The following is a 25,801-nucleotide window of genomic DNA, read 5'->3' as shown; positions in this document are numbered from 1 at the left end:
AATTCAAAGCCAGGCATGATGATGCATGCCTGTAGTCCCAGCAGCTACTCTGGAAGCTGAGGCGAGAGGATCTCTTGAGACCAGGAGTTAAAGTCTAGCCTAGGCAACATAGCGAGACCTTGTCACTTAAAAAAAGGTGGGGTGGTTGGGGGATGGGGAAGAAATTCTGTCATTTGCAACAACATGGATAAACCTGGAGGACATTATGTTAAGTGAAATAAGCCAGGCACAGAAAGACAAATACTGCACGATCTCACTTATACATAGAATCTAATGAAGTCAAACTCAGAGCAGCAGAAAGTAGAATGGTGGTTACCAGAGGCTGGGCAGGGGGTAGGTGAGTAGGAGTGGTTGAGGAGATGTTAGTCAAAGGATACAAAATTTCAGTTAGGAGGAATAAGTTCAAGAGATATATTGTACCATATGGTGACTATAGTTAATAACAATGTATCATATACTTGAAACTCACTAAGAGAATAGTTTTTATTTATTTATTTGTATTTTTGAGACGGAGTTTCACTCTTGTTGCCCAGGCTGGAGTGCAATAGCGGGATCTTGGCTCACTGCAACCTCCACCTCTCAGGTTCAAGCGATTCTCCTGCCTCAGCCTCCCAAGTAGCTGGGATTACAGGCATGTGTCACCACGCCCGGCTAATTTTGTATTTTTATTAGAGACGGGGTTTCTCCTTGTTGGTCAGGCTGTTCTCGAACTCCCAGCCTCAGGTGATCTGCCCACCTCGGCCTCCCAAAGTGCTGGGATTATAGGTGTGAGCCATCGCACGCAGCTGAGAATAGATTTTAAGTGTTCTCACCACACACACAGAAATATGTGAGGTAAAGTCAGGTGCAGTGGCTCACACCTGTTAATCCCAGCACTTTGGGAGGCCAAGGCAGGTAGATCATCTGAGGTCAGGAGTTCAAGACCAATCTGACCAACATGATGAAACCCCATCTCTACTAAATACAAAAAATTAGCCGAGCGTGGTGGCACATGCCTGTAATCCCAGCTAGTTGGGAGGCTGAAGCAGGAGAATAACTTGAACCCAGAAGGCAGAGATTGCAGTGAGCCAAGATTGCACCATTGCACTCCAGCCTGGGCAACAAGAGCGAAACTCCCTCTGGGAAAAAATATATATGTAAGGTAATACATATGTTAATTAGCTTGATTTAGCCATCCCATGGCAAATACATATTTCATAACATCATGTTATACATCATAAATGCATATAATTTTTGTTGATTAAAAAATGAATAAATAAAATAAATTGAAAAAATAAAAATTAAATATTTTTTAAAGTTTTAATACAATCTGCTAAATTATCCTCCAAAATTATTTTACAATTTATACCAACTTATTTCCTTGTTTGGAAACTCAGGAAAACTCCACAGAAATCAGAGCCTCGAGGATTTACATTTGAGGAAGTGCACTTTTTTGTTTTTTTTTTTTTTGAGGCAGAGTCTTGCTCTGTCATCCAGGCTGGAGTGCAGTGGCTCACTGCAACCTCCGCAGGTTCAAGTGATTCTCCTGCCTCAGCCTCCCAAGTAGGTAGGATTATATAGGCATGCACCGCCATGCATGGCTAATTTTTTTTTTTTCTTTTTTCTTTTTAGTAGAAACAGGGTTTCACCACGTTGGCCAGGCTGGTCTTGAACTTCTGACCTCAAGTGATCTTCCCGTCTTGGCCTCCCTAAATGCTGGGATTACAGGCATGAGCCACTGCGCCTGGCCAGGAAGTGCACATTTTTAAGGAGCCTATTTTTTATAGGAACTACCAAAAGACTGCATGAACAAGCCTCTAATCTGTTAATTCCCCACAGTAATCATATTTCACCTTCTTTCCAGGTCCATGGACAGAAAGCTGCTTGGGAGGACCCAGTGGAATGGGTCCGGGACACACTTCCCTGGCCATCAGCCCAACAAGACCAATCAAAGCTGTACCACCTGCCCCCACCCACCGTGGGCCCTCACAGCATTGCCTCACCTCCCGAGGATAGGACAGTCAAAGACAGCACCCCAAGTTCTCTGGACTCAGATCCTCTGGTGAGTAGAAGCCATTCTAGAGTAAAAATAAGACTATTATAGAACTGAATTATTGACCAGCAGGGTGGCTCACACCTGTAATCCCAGCACTTTGAGAGGCTGAGGTGGGAGGATTGTTTGAGTTCAAAACCAGCCTGGGCAACATAATGAGACCCTGTCTGTATTTCAAAAAAGAAAAAAATAAGTTAAAAAAAAACCCTGAATTCTTCACACTTTTCATACATACACTGATGGGGGCCTGGAGAGTAAAGAGTGAGGACTAGCAAAGCCAGGACCAGGCTGAGGCCAGTGAGGAGCTCTAAATATCAGAATCTGGGGTTATAAAGATCATATGCCTGAGACCTGGCTTAAGCTAAATAATAGTGCATCCCAGCAAGATGTATTCTAGCAAAGACCCAAGTCTCAGGTAGATCTCATGATGTAGGAATATCAACCAAAGAAGTAGAGCAGTAGGGCACACTAGCACTCTCTCTACTTCTGCTTCTCCTCTGACGCTATCCTGAAGACTACTTCAGCTAAATGAGTTCATGGAACTCCTACAGAAAGCAGGCTAAGCCAAGTACAAACTGGGGGAATATCTGCAATGCCTGTAGCCAGAAAAAGACTGGTATCTAAAATATCTAAAATTTCCAAACAGAAGAATGGATAAAAGATATAAACAGCTGGGCATAGTGGCTCACACCTGTAATTCCAGCAGTTTGGGAGGCTGAGACAGGAGGAGGATGGCTTGAGGCCAGGAGTGCAAGACCAACCTGGGCAATATACTGAGACCCCATCTCTAGAAAAACAAAAAAATTAGCTGGGTGTGATGGCACATGCCTACAGTCACAACTACTCAGGAGGCTGAGGTGGGAGATTGCTTGAGCCTGGGAAGTTGAGGCTACAGTGAGCCGTGATTGCACCACCGCACTCCAGCCCAGGTGACAAAGCAAGACCCCATCTCTTAGGAGAAAGATATGAAGGCCAGGCGTGGTGGCTCATACCTGTAATCCAAGCACTTTGAGAGGCCAAGGCGGGCGGATCATGAGGTCAAAAGATTGAGACCATCCTGGCCAACATGGTGAAACCCCGTCTCTACTAAAAATACAAAAAATTAGCCAGGCGTGGTGGCAGGCACCTGTAGTCCCAGCTACTCGGGAGGCTGAGGAAGGAGAATCACTTGAACCCAGGAGGTGGAGCTTGCAGTGAGCCGAGATCACGCCACTGCACACTCCAGCCTGGCGACAGAGCGAGACTCCCTCTCAAAAAAAAAAAAAAAAAGATATGAGTAGACATTTGGCTAGAGCAAATGCAAATGGCCAATAAAAACATAAAAGGATCCTCTGCCTCTCCAATAATTGAGGAAATGCAAATTAAAACAAGAGATACCACTTCACATTGGCAAAAGTAGTATGTATGAAAGCATAGACTTTTATACTCTGCTGGTGGGAGTGGTTGTTGATAAAACTATTTTGGAAGATAATTTGGCAGATTATATTAAAACTTAACATGCGCAAATCCTGTGACCTTACAATTCTATCCTTCCCATAGGAAATTCTTCCAATAATCATAATACATTTTTATTAAAATTTTGACTTTGTTAAAAACAGATGCTATCTGTATAAAAATGCTTTTAAATTGGAAGCTTATTAATAATCATGTAGACAGAAGAGAATTGTGGAGAGCAGATTCAACAGAAAATGCACCAGGCTTACTTAGCTGAAATGGAAGTACCAATCTTGACGTGTCCAGAGAAAAAAGTAAGTAAAGAGAAGGAAGTGAGTACATAGAGGTATTTAGACTTGACATGAAGCAACACGGTTGGTAAGCTGGAGAGAAATAGGTTCATAATAATACAGTGTCTAGCTGCTGGTTTATACTCTATTGGAAGGGGAAATTGTTATTTTATAGCATTTCTCACATTCCTCCCAGTATTCGTTGGTATGTTCAGGCCTTCCCTCCTCTCCTGGAGTGCAAGCACCCTGCAGGCAGAAGTGGTCTCATTCTTTTTTGGTATTCCTCCATAAATGGTACCTTGTCCCTTGTATAGCAGGCATACTCCCAAGTAATTGTTACACATACACGTGTGTCACAGTTATCATTGAAGAAATCCTCATTGCCTTTTCACAAACCACTCTAAACTCTGAGCTCTTCATCACTGAGAAACCAAGGATCAGACCCATGATCTAGATTTTTTTTTTTTTTTGGAGACAGAGTCTTGCTCTTTCATCCAGGCTGGAATGCAGTGATGATATCAAAGCTCACTGCTGCCTCAAACTCCTAGGCTCATAGGCTCGAGTCATCCTCCCACTTGGGCTTTGGCATCCTGAGTAGCTGGGACTGTAGTTGTGTGCCACCACGCCTGGCCAGTTTTTTATTTTTTTATTTTTATTTTTTGGTAGAGTCAGGGTCTCTCTTTGTTTTCAAAGCTGATCGCAAACTCCTGGCTTCAAGCTATCCTTCCACCTTGGCCTCCCAAAGTGTTGGGTTTTGTTGTTGTTGTTTCCCTTCTGTGGGCAGGACCCAGAGTCCCAACTCTCATAAATCCATCTTTTCCCCCCCTTTAGATGGCCATGCTGCTGAAACTTCAAGAAGCTGCCAACTACATTGAGTCTCCAGATCGAGAAACCATCCTGGACCCCAACCTTCAGGCAACACTTTAAGGGTTCGGCAATCACTGTCACCCCCGGACAGCAGAACGCTGGCATCAGCTATCTTAGCTCCTCCTCTCCCCTCTCCTCTTTCAGAGCACTGGCTCTCCAGCCCCAGGAGGAGAACAGGAGGGAGGAGGAGATGAAAGAGGAGGGACAGGTTCTTGGTGCTGTACCTTTGAGAACTTCCTAGGAAGGAATGGTGGGGTGGCGTTTGGGAACTTGTGCCCCCTAAACACATTTACTGGCCTCCTCTAATGACTTTGGGGAAAAGATGATTCTGGGTCTTTCCCTTGACTTCTTGTTTCAATTACAAACTCCTGGGCTTTCTGGGGAGGGGTTCAGAAAACATCAAAACACTGCAGCAGTTCCTAAATGATTCTCACAAGCAACCCTGGGAGAGACAGTCTTGTGAGGGAGATCTGGGGGAGGCAGGAAGCTCCTCAGATTTTCTCACAGACCCTTCCCAATTCCATCACCACTGCCAACAACTCCTCCCCCAGAGATCTGGCTGGAGCCCAGAAAAAGAAGCATGTGGTTTAAAAAATGTTTAAATCAATCTGTAAAAGGTAAAAATGAAAAACAAAAACAAGCAAACAAACAAAAAACAATGGAAAAGATGAAGCTGGAGAGAGAGGAACCAGTTGCCAAGGTAGAGAGCTGCCCGCTCCTGCCCTCTGGATGACATAGGGGACATCAACAAGACGGCTGCCAACCTGAGAAGTCACCAAACCACAAAAATAACCTTACAGCCTTCAGGGAAAGACTACCAGCTCTGTCTTTCTACCCTCTAATTTAACAATGCATGAGAGTCAATAAACCCTACTTTTTTATTTTTGGTTTTTATTTTGTTTTCATTTTTTTCTCCCATTTGCCTATTTATTTTTTTGTTTCCCTTTTTTTTTTCTTTTTCCGTTTTTCCATTTCCTCACATGTCCACGAGATGCTTGGGTTGCTCTTCCAGGGGCTAGTTTGGCTTTTCCAAGTGGGTTTTCTTTGGAGAATCTGATGCCATGCAATTGGCATGACACCTGCCATGCCACTATCTTTGGCATCCATGGGGCTTATATGAGACATGAAGCATTGGCTCAGAAGTAGAGGGAGAAGAGGAACCCAGTTCCCTTGACTTCCCTTTTGAGAGCACACGTTCTGCTGGGTAGCTCAATTGCCAGCCTCTGTCATGAGAAGGTATAGCCCCATCTTGATAGAAGAGTTACTCCGAGCTTTATCATGGACCAGAGGAAAACCAGAAAATTGAAAACATTCCTCTGTCTTGTGGCCAGTTTGGCCTTTCACTGCACTATTCTGATGGTGCCTGACTGAATCCAAATATCCTAGCTGGCTCTTACTATTTTTCACAAATGAGTATTCACATATAAGAGACTGAACATCCATGTGAGATCATCCCAATCAGAATATAAGACTCAAGGAGTTTGACTTGGTGGCCAATACCTGCCTTCCAAAGAGATCCTACCTTTGCAGATTTGCTCCTTTCCCATTGCCTTGAAGGTCTGGCAATCCCTGTTCTTTCATTTGACAAGTACTTACTGAGTACTCACTATGTACAAATCATTAGGTTAAAACAGACACACACACACACACACACACACACACACACACACACACACACACACACAAGACCTGGGCCCTTAAGTTTACAGTCCAGCAGGAAATGTTAACCTCCATTAAGCTACGCCCCCTTGTTATCTAGACCTTCGGGATCATCTAAGAAATGTAGCTGAAACCCAAGGAGCCAGCTAGAAAGAAGCTTTTGATTAGATGTACAATACATTGGGGGCAGAAGATCTGGGATCAATTAAGATGGAGCCCGAAGGACTATGGAATCTTGCTTGTCAGGAATGGGCAAGTCTACTTCCTGCCATTTCTGAAAGCCCCGCGGGACCAGCTTCTAGGCTGAGCTGCCTAGTAGGCTGAAGCTTCAGGACTCTGCAGGTCAAGGATATGTGATGAGCACCGGCCTAAGTGTTTGCTCTTCAGATTCCTAAGTAGCACAAGACTTTATCAGAATCTATAGGCATACCAACCTGGATCACTCTGTTCCACCCAACCGAGGAGTAGATGCATCTGAATCTTCATATCGGTATATTTTCATTTAAGTCCAAAAGATGGTCCGGGCTGCCCCTCACAAAAGCTTCTGCATCCACGTGGTAAGCTCCCATGGATGACAGGGTTCTGTATGATGGAGACTATTATTGCTATTGCTGCTAATTCCATGAGCTGTGAAGATCCCTAACCAACTCAGCTGTAACATATGCAATTCTGTGGTGGGAAGAGGCTGTGTGTCCAAGGATGGTGCTGAAATCACTGCCTTAAGGTCTCTGCTGTGCAGAATGAGGAGGCCCCCGAGCTGGCTGTTCTAACTTAGAAGGAAGAGAAGACTGGATGGGCCTGCTTGGGATCTAGGCCTCTTCTAAACCCTATCCTAAGCTCCAGTTCCATGGCAAGGCTCAGACTTTTAATGCCATCTTAATCTGATGGTTGAGCGCTTCACTCTATTTTCTGGTGCTGCCCAGCCAGTGCCTTCTGCCATGGATGTTACTGGCTACTTGAGAAAAAGGAGAGGGGAGAACCCCTTCTTTCGTTCTAACTGCCTCCGACCCCAAAGGGATTCTTGGCTCTCTGGTAACCATGGATACCACCATGAATTTTATTTGGATCCTCAGCAGGTTGATTCTGGAGGCCTCATGCTATGACTTTTTATTTCTCTTCCTGGGATCCACCACCCTCTACTCTCAGCTGACTGCTGCATTTAGCCCAGGTCTCCAGTTGCTTTCCTCCAGAAAGTGTGTTCCCGTCTAGTGAGGTAGTATTGAAGCCTCGGCTTTCCCTCTGGAGCCTGGGACCCTGTTTACAGTTGCACATCTGGGCCCCTCACTGTGGGGATTGATCATTCTCATGAAGGAATCACAGTTATATGGCAACTGCAGAAGGCTGAGCCTCCTCATGGTGCTATAACCCCTTGGGACACTCATCCAGACTTCTCTGAAGCAGAAAACCTGAGCTCCCCACTCACTGCCCTAGAATTTATGGCAAGGAGCAAATCTACAGCATTCTCTCCCACCTACGCCCTGCTTCTTGGTTGAGACTACTGGGATCCTTCAGAAAAGAAACACTGGGTCCCATAGCTAAATTCTCAACCGCCAGGCACCTTCAGAAGAATCCAGCCTAATACTGGAATTTGTGCTATTATCTTCCTCTCCAGCCCCCCAACTCCATCCCTCACCACAGTTGTCTAGGAAATGACATGAATTCAATATCTAATGTCAACCAATGGGGAGAGCCACAACTCCAGGAGAGGTTCCTGAGCTGAGTCCCTTAATTTCTGGATGAAGAAGACCAACAAGTTTTGTCCAATGTATTTGTTTCTCAGACCTTGCCTAGGCACTAAAAATAAAATACTAGGTCATTGGAGGCTAATGTGGGACCTGATGTCTGTGTGTGTGTGTGTGTGTGTGTGTGTGTGTGTGTGTGTGTCTCCCTCTCTCACACACACAAGAGCAGTTTGCTGTTGCTGTTTCCTACCTTCTGAGGCTTCAAAGTATTTTTTAAAATCTATGCTTTGTGGCAGCTCTACGGTGCTTATCTCTGTCTTTGTGTCAATCCTTAAGTACCCATGTCTTTTTCATGTATAACCATTGGGAAGGTAGAGGCTGGCAGGGAAGTCAAATCTGCTACAAGTCCATGGGAAGACGCTACAATGAAATCCCCATTGGTTGGTATACTGTTTTAGTCTTGAACTGCCAACTTTCCAACTGATCTATCCATATTCCTTAAGTACTAAAGACAAAATAGAGGGCTTCTTTTTCTCTCTTAATGTCTTGCCTTCTGGTTTTCCTGGTTTGCAAGACTAAGTGTACCTAATCTCACCATCTCTTCACTTCTAGCTCTCTAAAGCAAGGGTCACACTACTCAGAGGGATAACCCCTTACAGTGGTCTGAGGAGTAACTATTTCCTAAAGTATTCTAAAAGAGTAGGAAGAGAGAAATGGTAGCCTGCTGCTTCTCACAGACACCTCACATCCTCACTTGGGATGGCATCCACATAGAAACCCTGCATTTAGGTAAAATTTGCCTGACTGAAGGGGACTCAGTCCTCCAAATCAAGATCAAGAAGATATCTGCATGAGACCTTAAGAACTCTTTATTGCCATTATTTGGAGAGGGCGGGGGAATTGTCCTAATCACACATTTAACACAGGGAATAAGTGCTGAAGTGACCCAGATCACCAAGCGCAGTTCCTCATCATACTTTATTTTTGCTTTCCTTATTCCTTGGCACTGACTAAGCTAAAGTTAAGAAGCCGACTTCATAAGCCAACCCCTGTGATGGGATGGAAAAATGGGCTTTTGCAGAGGGTTTATTAATAGAGATGGATATACTACTCACAAGTTCTGGCTCATGGCTCCACTGAGAAGGCCATAGTAATAAAATGATCTTATGAACACTGTTCCCCAAACGCCAAAGCCTGAAGATATTGCCCCTTATAATCCAATCAGCCTTATATTTTAATAAGTCCTGAATCAACCTGACTACAGATATATGGGGCCACCAACTTGCCAGGGTGCATGGGTGCATGTCTGCTCAGCCTAGCCCTGGAAGTGAGCACTGCCGGCCACAGATCCTGGGAAAGGTGGTAGTAACCCAGAAGATGTAGCCTTGAAGGGAGGATACCTATCAAAATGCCAAAGCTGCAGGGACACGAAGACAGTTGAAAATTCAACCTATGTATACTAGATCCTTCCAGTTTGATGGTTTGGTCATTCTTCTTCATGATTATACCATGGAGAATTTTCTGTGACAAGGGTGGTCATGGAAGTAAGTGAGTGATCCCCTGGTTTCTCATTCCTTAAAGCAGTGGTTCTCAAAGTATGGCACAAGACCAGCAGCATCAGCAGCATTTGGGAACTTGTTAGAAACGAAATTCTCAATCCCATCCCAGATCTGCTGAATCAGAAACTCTAATGAGACGACCCAGCAATCCACGTTTTAATAAGCCCTCCTGGTGATTCTGATGCACACTAAATTCAACTGTTTTAAAGGGAAAGCCCTTTATAGTATTGGAGTTCCCACACTGAGAGGCTTTGGGGCCCAAAATAAGAAGGTTCTAGGTTGTAATTCAGACTTTAACATTAATTTCAAAGTCACCTTTCTCATGCTTCCTTGTGTTTCTGTTTCTCCATTTATGATTTTAACAAAGAAAGGTATGTGTGCCTTTGGGTGGAAGTTAGGAGAATGTTTGTGTCTTTCCTAGTTGAATACAACCTTCAGAGAAAAACCTTATGCCTTGGAAATTACTACCTGGCACACAAAGGGGCTTCAACAAGGAAAAGCAGTTGGAGGTCTCTTCCAGATTGCTCTTCTGCCGAATTATTTGTATCTATTCCGAGCTGATTATGTAATAGGATGGAAAAAGTAAAAAAAAAAAAAAAAAAAAAAAAAAATCTAATTTGTATTTCCATGACAACGTGTTCTCCCAGCAACATCCCTCTCCTTTATTTGAGTTATAAAGGGCACTGCTGGGCCTGAGAACCAGGCCAGAACCTCCTTCTGTATGGCAGCTAACAGTGTAGGGCTCCAGTATCCCAGGAAGGCCCCTTATCCACACTCCACTCAGCTCATAGGAGAGTCTTGCATAATGAAGACACAGACCTGGGCACTTCAGTCCTTGTGCTCCTCCTCTCTTTTCCCCACAGCAGGACCTGGATACAGAAGTACTCAGCCAAGGTGACAGAATAAAATCCTTTTTTTGTTGTTTTTTGTTTGTTTGTTTGTTTTGGAGAAGGAGTCTCGCTTTGTCACCCAGGCTGGAGTGCAGTGGCACGATCTCGGCTCACTGCAACCTCCACCTCCCAGGTTCAAGCGATTCTCCTGTCTCAGCCTCCTGAGTAGCTGGGATTACAGACGTGCGCCATCACGCCCAGCTAATTTTTGTATTTTTAGTAGATACGGAGTTTTGCCTTGTTGGCCAGGCTGTGCTGGAGCTCCTGACCTCAGGTGATTCACCTGCCACAGCCTCCCAAAGTGCTGGGATTACAGGCGTGAGCCACAGCACCCTGCCAAATAAGATCCTTTTTAAAAAAAATCTGAAAAAAGCTTCATATCTTTACAAACTCATAAAATAGCTGATTGGGCCATGGAGGAGATGAGGCTGTTTAGAACTGGTTTTATTTCAAGTTTGTCAATTTTCCCTGTATGAGAACTTGGGTAAAGCACAAAGAAACATACAGTGCTAGTAATAGGTCTCCTGCGCTCTGGAACTAAGTGTTTGGAGGAAGGACTAAAGCCCGGGGGAGGTGAGTATAAAATAATTCCACTAAGATCACCTCCTCAGTCCCCAGAAGGCTGATGGTGGATCCTCTGGCCATCTCCTGTGGGGTCTTACTGCTCCTCTGCCATTTCTCTATGCCTGAAGACACGAAGATGATATCAAGGCAGAGCTACCATATCGCAGCCAGTCTCTAGGCTACTGCTGTGCAGTGGCTCCCACTTTCTAATGCTTTATTGTTTTTGCTTTTTCTAACAAAACAATCTTTTTTCAAAATGAATTCCAACCCCTGCTAGCTTCCTTCCCCGCCTCCATACTGTTTTAGGCAGCACCGTTTATGTGACAGAGTCCGTGTTTCTCAAATGCATGGTGTTCCTCAGGTGGAGAGTGGACAGAAGTTTTTGCAACACTTTTTTTTAAGTTATTGGGTGCAAAATCCCAAACCAGGATATGTGTATGTCTGTGTGTTTATGTTTTTTATTTGACCCTCCCCTCTTTCAACCATATCTAATGTAGAAAAAGCGAAATTGAATCTGGAAAGCAAACTGTTGTATATAGTTGCGGTAACAATCATGAAGAGAGAGCTGGGCTGTCCCCTCAGTAATTCATTTTAAATAACAAATTATTTAAAAATAAAATTCATGCCAGAGCCAGCTGAAGAGGCCTCCCTTCATCACCACTGAGGCCACCCCCAATCTGGTCCCTCTGTCCATCTGGCATGTCTCCTCCCAGCAAGATTCATCTGTTCAATGCCATTTGCGTTTCAATAAAGTTATCTCCTGTACTGTCCACTGGTTCTCTAGCTCCCTCTCTGCCTGGTTTCTGTCTCCATTTATCTTGTGGCCCATTCCTTGATTGGCAAGGCCAGACTGCTTGTGGTCATTTGCCTAACCCAGAAGTAACCCGAAACCCTAAGCTAGAGTCTCCTGACTCCATGGTTGAGGGTGGGAGGAACCCCTGCTCGCACATTATGGACATAGAATCCTTCACCGGATCTCAAAACATCCAGCCCAAACATCAAGGCTCTGGAGTCCTCCATCTGGGTTGCTGCAGTGTTTGAAAACATACCACCCTCTTGACTTTGCTGAATTTTCTTCTTGGGGTAAAAGTGAACTGACCTATTAGAAGCTGTTGTAATCAAGTTCAACTTCTTTTGGCCACTTCAAGAAAGTAAATAGGCTTACTATTCCCCATTGCAAAATTGAAGGGTCCAAGAAGCAATCTTTTCCCTATGAAATTGTAGTAACATAACTCATCTCTGCCCTCTTAACATGGGAGGTGACAAGTGTGTTGAGAACTCTCTTCAAGCCAGTTGCAGTGGGTGTACCTGTAGTTCTAGCTACTCTGGATGCTGAGGTGGGAGGATCACCTGTCCAGCCTGGGCAACATAGCAAGACCCCCCCAACTCAAAAATAAATAAATAATTGAGAAAGCTTTCTTTTGAAGTAATCTTCTGATGAGATGACTTAATCCCTGATTGTTACCAGTCCAGCATCCACAGTCTTGGAAGTGACCTAGGATTTGGTAACTCGTTTCCTTTGCCATGTGAGAATGAACTCACTTGATAAGGGTTCCTGGGAACCATTTTGAAGGCACATAACCTGAACAGCTCACTAAAAAATACCTGTTTCTGTTTGCTCTAGAACCTCCCATTCCAACAACATTCTATCCTTTCTGCCACTACATGCTTGCCACTCTGCCCTGCATTTTTTTTTATTTTTATTTTTTTTATAGACAGAGTCTGTATATCTTGCCCAGACTGGAATGCAGTAGCTATTCATAGGTGTGATGACAGCACACTACAGCCTGGAACTCCTGGGCTCAAGTGATCCTCCTGCCTTGGCTTACATCTTGCTTTTTCTTTTTTTTCTGAGACAAGATGTCACTCTGTCGCCCAGGCTGGAGTGCAATGGCGCAATCACTGCTCACTGCAGCCTCCTCCTCCTGGGCTCAAGTGATCTTCCCACCTCCACCTCCCGAACAGCCGGGACTACAGGGCGCACGCCACCACGCCTGGGCAATTTTTGTATTTTTTTGTAGAGACGAAGTCTCGCTATGTTGCCCAGGCTGTTCTCGAACTCCTGGGCTCAAGCGATACTCCTGCCTCGGCCTCCCAAAGTGCTAGGATTAGAGGCGTGAGCCACTGCGCCTCGCCACACCCTGCATTTTTAACGCCTCACTGGAGCGCTCATCCTCTCCACCTGCTCCACTATTCAGGAGCGGCTCTGCACCGTGGGCCATTTCCCACGACCAGCCGCTGACAACCATATCATCAAACTGCTCTTGTTCTCGCACCCCTTAAATGTCCAGCCATAATTTCTCAGGGAAAAAAATTTATACATTTTCAACAAATAGGATTCATTCTCAAATAGTCACATACAGCACTCAATCTGGAGGAAACTCCCTTTCACATGCCGGTGTCTCCCCTGCCCACCCACTTCCCAGCTTTGAGGTTGGGCTCATCTAGGCTGGAAAACCAAGGGACTGGGCCGTGGTTTTCCCACTTCCACTTCCCAGTTTGCTTTAGTTTATTTTCCCCCCTCTTTGGATTCCTGAGGCTAAGATGAAGAGAGTCACTTGAGCCAACTTTTTTTCAGTGTTTGGGGGGAAGAGTGTGGTTTAAAATAGGAGCTATTTGTGACCCAGACCTCTCTCCCTAAAGCCCTCTACATCCATTCCCATCCCGCCTCCTCTCTCCTAACACCTGAAAGATGCATGAATATAAAGTCATGTATCATGAACTTTATTCCAAATGAGATTGCTAACTTACTGTGCAACTTTAGGAAAGCCCCTTAACCTGTCTGGGGCTCAGTTTTCACGTAAATCCAGTGATCCTAGCAGAGAAAGGTGCAGTTCTCGTTCAGGCAGCAGGAGGCGCTGTCTCTGGAGGCTTAGATTCATTCCCCGCCCTCCGCCCGCTCCCGCCCGCCTCTGGTGCGCAGGCGCGGCTTCGCGGATTGGCCGCGCGCGGGGGCCGTCATTCGGTGGCGGGTCCCGGCCGCGGGGCTGGCGGGCTGAGGGGAGAAAAGATGGCGGCGGCGGCGGCAGCTGGTGCGGCCTCCGGGCTGCCGGGTCCAGTGGCACAAGGATTGAAGGAAGCGTTAGTGGATACGCTCACCGGGATCCTATCCCCAGTACAGGAGGTGCGGGCGGCTGCTGAAGAACAGATTAAGGTGCTGGAGGTGACGGAGGGTGAGTGAGGCGGGACCGTCACGAGGATGGCTCAGCTGCACAATCCGCTGACCGCAGCTCCGTACCGGCTGGGGACATGGGGAGCCTGAGCCAGTTGGAGATCTGGGCGCCGAGAAGTGGAGCAGGAAGCGAGAGATTGATGTCGCTGGTGGTTGTGAAAGTCCGAGAGAGGAGAGGCGCGCCTGAAAGATAGGGTCGGGGGAGGTGGAGCCTGGGAGTGGGGGAGGGAGGGTGGAGACTTGAAAAGATAGATGGAGCCTAGAGTCTGCAGGGGACGGAGATGGAGCTAGACTTGGTGCTGTTGGAGGAAGTAGCGCGGTCGGGGAAATATTTTTTGAGTCCAGGACCAAGGTCTTTCGCTGTTCTCTTCACCAGCTCGATTGTACTGGGATAAGAGTAGGGGGAGCTATTAGTAGGAGTGGTGAAGGGTAGGGCCTCGAAAAGGCGGCTATCAAAGCTTAATAGATGTCATCAAACAAGTTTCTGCCTCTGAGTTATAAACCTAGCTAGTTGTTTGTACTCTTCGTGTTTTCCCAGAAATTAAATGCATATGCGATTGCTTCACTGTCCTGACCATACTTACGTTTATTTTAAAAACAATTTGCCCTTATTAAGTACCTTTGTGCATTTCTATTTGGAGGAACTGATCATCCTTTGTTTTTGATTCTTTGTCTCCGTCCTCTATTGTGTGCTTTAAAGTGATGGAGAAGAAAATAAACTATTGGTTCGAGATTTTCTATCAATTTCCTGCCGCGTGAGCCTTTCACCGGGTCCAGTGTAGCTACCACAAAGAACAATTTAATCCAGAAACAGGAGGAGAAATCTTCTTGGTCTTTGTGTAAGAAATATATCTGGTCAGAGCTTCACTGGAACTCCAAATCCTCAGAATCTCCCAACTCAGGAATATTTCCACCACCACTTAAATACTTCATCAGAGATACGGGAAATTGTCCCATCACACACCCATCATATTCAAAACCTTCAGTTAGCTCTCCTACTGGACGTATTTTTATTGAAAAGAATTTAGAACAAATCTCTCTTAAATTTAGTTTACATTCTCTCACAGTATGAAAGAGCTGTTGAAAACAAATTTTCTTCTGTTGGAAATATGTTGAGATTTGGGATCTAACAGGCTAAGGACCATTTTGAAGGCCCACTTGTAATTGTCATTGTTTTATAAAATATCAGATCTATACAGGAGAAACCACTGGTTAGGAGAAAGCTGTTTGAGAACCATGTATAAACTAATCTAAAGGAATTTTTAGCGGCTTCTAAATAAAATTCGTTTATGCACATTAATGTCTGTCCCCCTTGAGTATGAGGAAGGAAGAGTGACAAAGCAAAGGAACCTCATCACATTCAAGTTGCCACCTGAATAAAACTTGAGAGTCTGGTGCAAATTCATCTTAACTAAACCTTCCCTGAGTGGTACCCAGTGCTCCTGGTGCTCCAAATGCATGTCTGGCACCTTTGTATGAAAGGTGGACCTTGACTTGTATTTAAACTGTCTTACAGCAACTCCACTTTTGCTCTGATCTTTTCAACTTTAGCCAAATGCCATGGTCTCATCTGGGCAAAGTCAATTATAAAGTTCTCGAGGTCTTTTTTGAAACTCTGATTCCTCACTTTATTCATCTTTTTTTTTCTTGAGACTGGGTCTCGCTCTATCGTGTAGACTTTGGAGCAGTGATGCCATCATGGCTCACTGCAGCCTCAAACTTTTGGACTCAAGCGATCCTCCCACCTAGGCCTCCCAAAGTGCTGGGATTACAGGCCTCAGCCACCACACCTGGCATCTTTTTGAGCCTTTAAGTGAAAAATTAAATTTCAGAAGTACAGAATTTTGATCTAAGTCACTGATGAGAAATAGATCGACTGCCCCCCGACCCCCATAACTTACTGGTAATGTGCTGTTGGGCAGACTATGAGAATGAAAAGTATGGAAAGGCATTGATGCAGTGACCTGATATTGGTGATCTAGTAATAGAGCATATGACTCAGGTTTTGGATGTGGTTAGAGGGTTGGATCAGTCTCTGGAGTTTAGTGCAATGCTTCGGACCCTTTGGAGGCTGCTTGTGTCTTTTAAGTAGTCTGGCTCCTTAATGTTTATCAAAAAAACTATAGAGATTTACCCCCTTCTGTACCTGTTTTAAGGTGGAGAATGGCGGTCCATTCCCTCAGATGCGGTCTGCTTTCTTCCTCTTGTGGCCTTTAACAAGTTATCTTTGACATTGGGTTCAGAGTACCTCCCACCTTAAACTCTGTCTGAATCTCTCAGATGTTTTCTGAACATGGTGCAATATAGTAGCTGCTTCTTTACCAGTCTCAACCCTTCTTTACATGAAAACATAGCACCCAGCTTTCCAGCCGGGATTTAGCCAACTATCTGGCCTGATGAAACTGGCAGGACATGGTTCCTCCTATTAGAATGCCCTACAGAGCAAGATGAGCCATTCTTGCAAACTACTTTCCACTTCTTTGGTGTTGCTTCACATTTTAGTGTTTTTTGGTTTTGTTGTTGTTGTTGTTGTTGTTTTGAGACAGTCTCAGTCTGTCGCCCAGGCTGGAGTGCAGTTGTGCGATCTCGGCTCACTGCAACCTCCGCCTCCTGGGTTCAAGCAATTCTCCTGCCTCAGCCTCTCGAGTAGCTGGGATTACAGGCACCTGCCACCATGCCTGGCTAATTTTTGTATTTTTAGTAGAGACGAGGTTTCACCATGTTGGCCAGGTTGTCTCGAACTCCTGACCTCAGGTGATCCACCCGCCTCAGCCTCCCAAAGTGCTGGGATTACAGCCGTGAGCCACTGCACCCAGCCCACATTTTAGTTTTATCCTGGTAGAAGGAACCTTGTTTTCTGGTTCTAGGAAACACTTTTTTTTTTTTTGAGACCGAGTCTCACTCTGTGGTCCAGGGCCCAGGCTGGAGTGCGGTGGCATGATCTCGGCTCACTGCAACCTCCACCTCCCAGGTTCAAGCAATTCTCGTGCCTCAGCCTCCCAAGTAGCTGGGATTACAGGCATGCACCACCATGCCTGGCTAATTTTTGTATTTTTAGCAGAGGCGGAGTTTAGCCATGTTGCCCAGGCTGATCTTGAACTCCTGAGCTCAAGCAGTCTGCCCACCTCAGCCTCCCAAAATGCTGAGATTACAGGCATGAGCCAACCGGCCAGGCCGGAAACACTCTTAAAACTTGAAGTTAATGAGAAATCTGGGATTTGGTGTCTATTATTATTTGTGTTCTGGTAATCTTTTGACCATTTTTTGGTTCCATGGGGCCCAGGATCAGGTGACAACCAGATCTAGTCCTCCCTCTGTCCTCTCAAATAACCACACTGTCTTTGTGAGCTGTTTATTAGTCCATCACATAGGAGACTGATCCCACATGGTCTTTAAGATTAACTGGTCCGTTCCCTTTGCCAAAAACATTTGTTACCTTCCTTGGCTACCAGGTGATGATCCCTAGTCTTGAAGATTAAATGGAAGAATATCTAATTTATGGGGAAAGGACACAGGTCAATTGTCAACTCCCTGTTAAAAGGACAGGCAAGAGAAGTTGACATGCTGTGACCAAATTGTACTATAGATGAGATTTTAAGAAGCAGTTATCTTAGAAAATAAAGATTGCTGGAGCCTAGAGTAGTCCTGATCATTTAGTGTACCAGCTGATATTTTCTGATAAATAAATAAATTGCCTATAATTAATTATCACATTTTCCAGAATGGGCACCTGTTCTCTTAAGCCAAGGAAGTGTGTGTATGTGAGAGATCCATTTGATTCATGTAGCGTGTCAATCTGAAAAGGATAAGATAGGTTACTTCATCAGCCTGGTGTCCTGGAATGATTTATTATTATTATTATTTTTTTTTTTGAGACGGAGTCTCGCTCTGTCACCCAGGCTGGAGTGCATTGGCATAATCTCGGCTCACTGCAACATCCGCCTCCTAGATTCAAGTGATTCTCATGCCTAAGCCTCCCAAGTAGCTGGGATTACAGGCGCGTACCAACACGCCAGGCTAATTTTTGTATTTTTAGTAGAGATGGAGTTTCACCATGTTAGCCAGGCTGGTCTCAAACTCCTGACCTCAGGTGATCCACCCACCTTGCCCTCCCAAAGTGCTAGGATTACAGGCGTGAGCCACTGCGCCTGGCTGGAATGATTTTCTTGAGCCCCTGTGCTTGCTATTTTCGCTAGTCACTTGGAATCTGGAAGAAACCCAGCAAACCTCTCTGAATATTTAAAGTCTATTTAACAGGGCTAATTAGATAAGGATGATGCCAGTAACCACCTTCATCAGATAGCACTCCCATCCTGAATTGAGAAGAACATTGCTTGAAAGTTTGGAAGTTATTATGGTGTACAGTATTCTGCAGATAATTGTTAACCTTTCATTTTTCTTTCTTTTTTTTAAGATACAGAGTTTTGCTCTGTCACCCAGGCTAGAGTGCAGTGGTATGATCATAGCTTACTGCAGCTTCTAACTCCTGGGCTTACGCAGTCCTCCCAACCTCAGCCTCCCAAGTGGCTGTGACTACAAGCACATGCCCATACTTGGCTGATTTTTTTAGTTTTTTTCTGGAGATGGGGTCTTGCTGTGTTGACCAGGCTGGCCTTGAACTCCTGCCCTCAAGTGATCCTCCTAAAGTGCTGAGATTATAGGCATGAGCAACCACACCTGGCCCCTTTCATTTTTCTTAGGAGGATTGAGATTTTGAGTTTGATCAGGTTTGTAGGAAATTTACTTCTACCTAAATAGGGTAAAAAAAAACTTTTTTAAGTTTTTTTATTCGTTAGAGTAAAAAAAACTTTTCTTTTCTTTTTTTTTTTTTTTTTTTTTGTTCCACTGCTCAGAGTCTAAAGCATGCTTTCTAATTCTGTTTTGTTTAATAGGCAGGTTCATATTAAGCACTTTACAAACATAGTAGTTAAAAAAGACTGGAGAGGTTATGAACCACCGAAGATCTCTTATGTCAAAGTCTCATATTCTGTACTCAGCTTCATCAACTCTTTTTCTTTTGTTTTTGTCTGACTTACGGTGAGATCATGAGAATTACCATCTTTTGAGAATGTCAGCCTTTTATTTTTGGTGTATTCGTGCTTTTTTTTTTATATCTTAAAATGAAGTTCTTTCCCTCTTTTTCTACTTCTTTCTCTACTTTTCCTCTAAGAATGGCATTATCCAAGTGGTGGAATGGGTTGCTTTCATTCAGAAGCTTTAATTCTTCATGCCAGCATGCACAGACTTTCTTACATAACTAGATTTAGACCCTAGGACATTTTCTTCTTTGCTTATTTCTTTTTTGCCTATTACAAATGACGACATTTCCCCTATCATTTGGCCTTGTCTAGTTCCCAGTAGATAAGTCACAGAGAATACATTTTTCTTCCCTTCTACCACCATTATGTTGAACAGGGGAGGGGGGGAAATTATCTCTCCCTCACCTTTCCTGGCATTCAGATGCTGCCGAGATACCTGTATTGATTTCCCCATCTTAGATGCCTAGAGAGATGATCCTGCTGGCTGGAAGTTTGCTTTCTGGTTCTCATGGGCACTTTTCTGGCTCTTTTGCAGTATAGCGTAAGCACTGTCCACCTGCGAAGGGCGCCCCTCAAGGATCCAGACGCACTCCTGGGCATGTGGCGGGCACTGAGCCGAGCGGAAGGCGGCCACGCTCGGAAAAAGGCCAGTGGTGGAGTTTTCTTTTTCCTTTCAGCTGTGGTTTTGTGGTGCTTACCAACTCCCATGAGAAATAGGGGACTTGTCCAGGGGGTCTACTCAAAACCCCATCCTTCTCCAACAATCCCTGTTCACAATTCTTATTAGTTGACTGTCAAAGTACTGCCAAGTCTTGTCTCTCTAGGAGACCCTTCAGACCAATAGCATGTATTTCTTAAGTGACCCTTTATCCTCCATGCTCTCCTTTGGGTTTTCCCTTCTAAACCAAGTTTTAGATAGATAATGTTTTTGCCATATGGGGTGATAAGAGAGAAAGGGGAGCAAGGATAACGAGAGGGAAGCAAAAGACTAAAAGAGAATGAGACTAGAGAATGAAAGAGGGCAGAGGATTTCTTAGGAAGTCAAAGGATGCCATTTTGGATAGGAATAAAGGTATAATTAAGGAGAATCTAGAGTCAGGGTGAAAACCCAGATTAACAGAATGAACTGTCCTTATTTCACCATGGGAAAGGGAACTAGAGAAATTAAATTTCCTAACAAAAATAGCTTTAGAAAACAACTTCATATAGCCCTCTTGGCAGTGTTGCCCTTTGGCTCAACTTCATAGATTGAATGTTAGTTTAATCTTAAAACAGTCGTTTCCAAGCAAAGCAAAATAAAGCGGATATTTATGTCTGTGTTTCTTATATTTTCCCTGCCTTCATCATCCCAGAGTAAGTTATTAGGCTATTCTTTCTCATATTTTTAAAGACATTGTGTTAAAGACACCAGGCCGGGCACAGTGTGGCTCAATCCTGTAATCCCAGCACTTTGGGAGGCCGAGGAGGGCGGATCACAAGGTCAGGAGATCAAGACTGTCCTGGCTAACATGGTGAAACCCCATCTCTACTAAAAATACAAAAAAATTAGCCAGGCGTGGTGGCGGGCACCTGTAGTCCCAGCTATTCTGGCGGCTGAGGTAGGAGAATGGCCTGAACCCGGGAGGCAGAGCTTGCAGTGAGCCAAGATCGCACCACTGCACCCCAGCCCTCCAGCCTGGGTGACAGAGCAAGACTCCATCTCAAAAAAAAAAAAAAAAAAAAAAAAACAGACACCAATCAGTAAAACCAGAAGTCCCCCAACACACACACACACGTACTTTTTTTTTTAACAAATATACTTAGTTGTATTTCAAAAAATATTGTATCTCTGTTAAGTGAAAAATCTGTAAGTAGGGTTTTACTACGTAACAGAAACCAATGGATAGGAGCAAATGTGTTGATCAGATTTAAAATAAGGCAAAGAGCTTTAGAATTATTTTCTGGCTTTTCCTTCTTTGCATTAGTTTGTTTCTTAGTTTGTTTTTTAATTGAGACAAGGTCTTGCTCTGTCATCCAGGCTGGAGTGCAGTGGTGTGATCATAGCTCACTGCAGCCTCAAACTCCTGGGCTCAAGTGATCCTTCCATGTTAGCCTCCTTAGTAGCTGGGACTACAGGTGTGCATCACCACGCCCAGCTAATTTTGCATCAGTTTTATAGCACGGAGTTTACCATCAACATCATACTCCTTGGAAACAATTATTTATATAGCTTTTAAGTAAACTAAAGTATTATGGGTATGACACTCTTAAATGGTGAGTGATATCCTTGTATTTCTAGTAGGTATGTGGTCTAGACAGAATAAATTGGGTTAAGTAAAAGAATTTTGTATTTTCCCTCTTTCATCCCCCTATAACCTAATGCAAATAAGCTCTTTGTCTTTGAATTTTTGAGGCTTTGAAACATGTGGTCATGTTGGACATGTGGTCATAATTTTTGAAACTGTAGGGGTCTGTAGAGAAGGAAATCTGTTCATCTATTTTATTTTAAAATTTGTCTTTAGTTAACAATGATGATGTTATTTGAAGATTTTCTTTGCCATTATATATCTGCTTTTGAGCAAATATATGTTACTTGAACTTTAATGCTGCTTCTTTCATGCGTGAAAGAAATTAGCTTTTAGAAGGAGTCCATCTTAAAATACTTGTTGTAGGTACAGATCCCTTGGCTAACTTGGGTTTTTGGCCCCTACGTTGGTCTTAATCTTCTGATGATCTCTTATTCTCACCATCCCTTCCAGTCTCAGTGATGTGTGAAGCAAGGTGGTTAGTGGAATTTTGTATATGATCTTTGATAGGTTACCAGACATGATTAACTTATTACTGTATTAGAGTGAAGAGCTTCTAGCTACTGTGATCATCACTGGAGTGCATCCTTCTGGCAGGGATATGGAAAAAATATATTCATGCTAAGCTTTTCTCTGAAGAGAAAAGACTTGGAATTCTCTGGTTGATGAGAAAGGACCCTTAAGCTGTGATAGGACCTATGTGTAAAGTTTGCCTGGTCTTCATGCTCTAATGACTCCTGTAATCAGTGCCAGAGTGAACTGATGGAAAATGTGTGGTTCTTTTTCCCTTTTGTGAGCTGTGAGCCTCAGTATTACCCTACAGCTATATGAATATCAGTGCTTTCATTGAAAGGACAGTTGTTCAGATTTGTTTAAGCTTAAAGTCTTAAGTTTCAAACCCTTCTCAAAAGTCTCATTCCTCAGTATCTTTTCACACTGTATATTGAAGAATTTCTTCATTTTGATCTTGTTTTAGTTTGTCCCTGTAGTAATGATCCAAAAATTATGCTCTTGCTAGGAACATTAAAAGTCCAAATCATAATGACCTATGGAAAAATTATTTAAATCGTGCCTTAGAAGAAAATACTAGGCCAGGCACGGGGGCTCACGCCTGTAATCCCAGCACTTTGGGAGGCTGAGGCGGGCGGATCACTTGAGGTTGGGAGTTTGAGACCAGCCTGACCAACATGGAGAAACCACATTTCTACTAAAACTACAAAATTAGCTGGGCGTGGTGGCACATGCCTGTAATCCCAGCCACTTGGGAGGCTGAGGCAGGAGGATCGCTTGAACCCGGGAGGTGGAGGTTGCGGTGAGCTGAGATTGCGCTATTGCACTCCAGTCTGGGCAACAAGAGTGCAACTCTGTCTCAAAAAAAAAAAAAGAAAATGCTGTTATGTCCCAGATAATTTGTGAATGTGCTTGTAGATTATTGTGAAGGAAGTTACATAAGGTACACCAGAATTGGTTCACCATGTCCAGGGAGGCCAATCCTGGGTGGACAGTGACATTCTAAGCAGACTTGAGGCCATGAAGTCTAAGTATCATCCATTATCACACTAAGTATCTGAACTCAAAGGAATTGTGGATGCCCTTACTAGTTGTCTTTCTCCTTTAAATGGATTTCACATGTGCATTTTAGAGTGCTTTTTTCCATTGAACTGGAACATTGCTATCCAAGAGATGTTCCTGAATTATCTGACTCATCTGTGTTTTCGAATCAGTTCTGATAGTTGACTCCCATATCTTCGGGTTGTAGATACCTGTTGTTTCTTCTCTTGCTACAAATGGGTTTTATAGATTTAACCAGAGTCTGTACTAACCAAATTAATCCTAAGAATTAGAATGGATTGCAGTATCTGTAGGGGGATTGTGCAAGTTTCAAGTGTTTGCTTGTGATTTAATCATTTAATAACTCTTTCAGAAAGAATGTGGCTTCTTCTGTGGTGGTCATGCCAAAAAAAAAAAAATCCACTTTCCTGAGTGAAACAATAGGTGCCATAGGAGTGGATCAAAAACTGCAGCTTAAAGGCATAATAAGAATGAATTAAGAATCTAAGAATTCAGTAAAACAGGACATAAAATATAAAAATCAATAGCTTTCACATACACAAACCATAAAAGGTTAGAGGACGTAATGGTTTTTTAAAAACCAAAACCAATTTACAGTATCAACAAAAAAGTAAATGCTGAGGAAATGTGTAAGAACCTATTAGAGGAAACTTTTTTTTTTTTTTTTTTTTTTTTGAGATGGAGCCTTGCTGTGTCACCCAGGCTGGAGTGCAGTGGCATGATCTTGGCTCACTGCAACCTCCGCCTCCTGGATTCAAGCGATTCTCCTGCCTCAGCCTCCCAAGTAGCTGGGACTACAGGCGCCCGCCACCACGCCCGGCTAATTTTTGTAGTTTTAGTAGAGATGGGGTTTCACCATGTTGGCCAAGCTGGTCTCGAACTCCTAACCTCAGGTGATCCACCTGCCTTGTCCTCCCAAAGTGTTGGGATTACAGGCGTGAGCCACTGCGCCCGGCCTGGAGGAAACTTTTTGAGAGAAGATTTTGCTGTGTCACCCAGGCTGGAGTGCAGTGGCTCAGTCTCAGCTCACTGCAACATCTGCCTCCCAGGCCCAAGTGATTCTCGTGCCTCAGCCTCCCAAGTAGCTGGGACTTCAGTCACGCACCACCACGCCCAGCTGATTTTTGTATTTTTCGTAGAGACAGGGTTTCACCATGTTGCCCAGGCTGGTGCCTGTAGTCCCAACTACTCGGGAGGCTGAGGCAGGAGAATGGCGGGAACCTGGGAGGCGGAGCTTGCAGTGATCCGAGATCATGACACTGCACTCCAGCCTGGGCGACAGAGCAAGACTCCATCTCAAAAAAAAAAAAAAAAAAAAAAGTGCTGCTATGACTGTGTAGCCGTTTGGAATTAGACCCATATCTCACACTAGATTTTTAAAAAATAAACTCTAAAATGATTAGGAGTCTAAACAGAAAAAATTAAATCATACAAGTACTAGAGGAAAATATGGGTGATTTTATCTTTAAACTTGACATAGGGAAAGGGATTCTAAATATGACTCAAGATCCAGAGACAATAAAAGAAAATATTTTGTTGATAAATTTGACTACATAAAATTTTTTTACAATTTACATGGGAAAAACACCACATAAAAAATCAAGAGACAACTGGCAAACTGGGAGGAATTTTTTTCCCCACAATGTATACTACAGACAAAAGGATAATACCTTTAATATATAAAGAATTCTTAAAAATTGAGGAACAAAGGACCAAAACAACACTCAGACATACAAAAAGTGTTTAAACTCACTTGTGGTTAGAGAAATATAATCTAAAACAACATTGAATTAACCATTTCTCACCTGTCAGGCTGACAAAAAAATTTATTTTATTTACTTTTGAGACAGCGTGTCACTCTGTCGCCCAGGCTGGAGTGCAGTGACACAGTCCCTCCTCACTATAGCCTCAACCTCCCAGGCTCAGGTGACCCTCCCACCTCAGCCTCCCAAGTAGCCGAGGCTACAGGCATGAGCCACCGTGCCCAGCTATTTTGGTGTTTCACCATGTTGCCCAAGCTGGCCTTGAATTCCTGGGCTCAAGTGATCTGCTTGCCTTAGCCTCCCAAAGTGCTGGGGTTGCAGGTGTGAGCCACCACACCTGGCCAAAAAATTTTAAATATGATAACACATTCTGTTGGCAAGACTGGAAAGATGCTCCTATGTATTGCTGGTAGGAGTACAAATTGGTGCAATCCTTCTGAAGGAAAATTTGATCACACCCAGTAGCTCCACAAATGCACTTACCTCTTGACCCACAATCCCACTTCTGAAAATCTATGCTGAAGACATCTTCAACATTTCAAAAATACATATTCACAATATTATTCACTGCAGCATTGTTTATAAAAACAAAATATTAGAAAAAAACTAACTGTCCATACAGAGGAGAGCACATGAATAACATATGGTATATCTACATATATTATGCAGCTGTAGAGAAGAACTTCAGGAATCTCTTTGAACTGATTTGGAAATCCCAAGATATAATGTTAGCTGAAAAAAAGCAAAGTGCAAAAGAGTGTCTATAATATACTCTTTTTCATGTAAACAAGAAGGGAATATTTAAAAAAATGTGTCTGCTCATTTGTGTAAAAGAAATACAGGAAAGAAAATCAGAAACTGATTTTGGTTACCTGCCTGCATGGAGTGGGTGGGGAAGGGTTGTAAAGAAGTGGGTAATGAAAACAAGGTAATAGGGATGAGGAAGAAGTGGCACTTCTTGGAATATTCCTTTTTGTATAGCTTTGACTCTGA

General features: G+C 43.7%; 2 protein-coding genes across 15 annotated transcripts in view; both read left to right on the top strand.

Annotated features, from left to right (window-relative positions):
- The window catches only part of NAV1 (neuron navigator 1), a 287,649-nt gene extending 275,902 nt beyond the window's left edge, over positions 1 to 11,747 (top strand). For all 13 annotated transcript variants that reach the window (XM_055109792.2, XM_055109787.2, XM_055109785.2 and 10 more), the window contains 2 exons: positions 1,844 to 2,041; positions 4,588 to 11,747. In XM_055109792.2, the coding sequence (XP_054965767.1) occupies positions 1,844 to 2,041; positions 4,588 to 4,683 (294 nt within the window). In that variant the 3' untranslated portion in view covers positions 4,684 to 11,747. The remainder of the gene's footprint in view (positions 1 to 1,843; positions 2,042 to 4,587) is intronic.
- Positions 11,748 to 13,830: 2,083 nt separating this feature from the next.
- IPO9 (importin 9) overlaps positions 13,831 to 25,801 on the top strand; it is a 54,781-nt gene continuing 42,810 nt past the window's right edge. The window contains exon 1 of one of the 2 annotated variants that reach the window (XM_003823026.7): positions 13,831 to 14,150. In XM_003823026.7, coding sequence (XP_003823074.4) covers positions 13,988 to 14,150 — 163 coding nt within the window. In that variant the 5' untranslated portion in view covers positions 13,831 to 13,987. Of the gene's footprint in view, positions 14,151 to 19,728; positions 19,835 to 25,801 lie in introns of those variants that run through there. The other variant, XM_014342444.4, reaches the window with a different exon arrangement.

Source organism: Pan paniscus, chromosome 1 (genome assembly GCF_029289425.2).
Source record: "Pan paniscus chromosome 1, NHGRI_mPanPan1-v2.0_pri, whole genome shotgun sequence".
NCBI lineage: Eukaryota > Metazoa > Chordata > Mammalia > Primates > Hominidae > Pan > Pan paniscus.
This window is presented reverse-complemented; position numbering and strand designations above follow the sequence as displayed.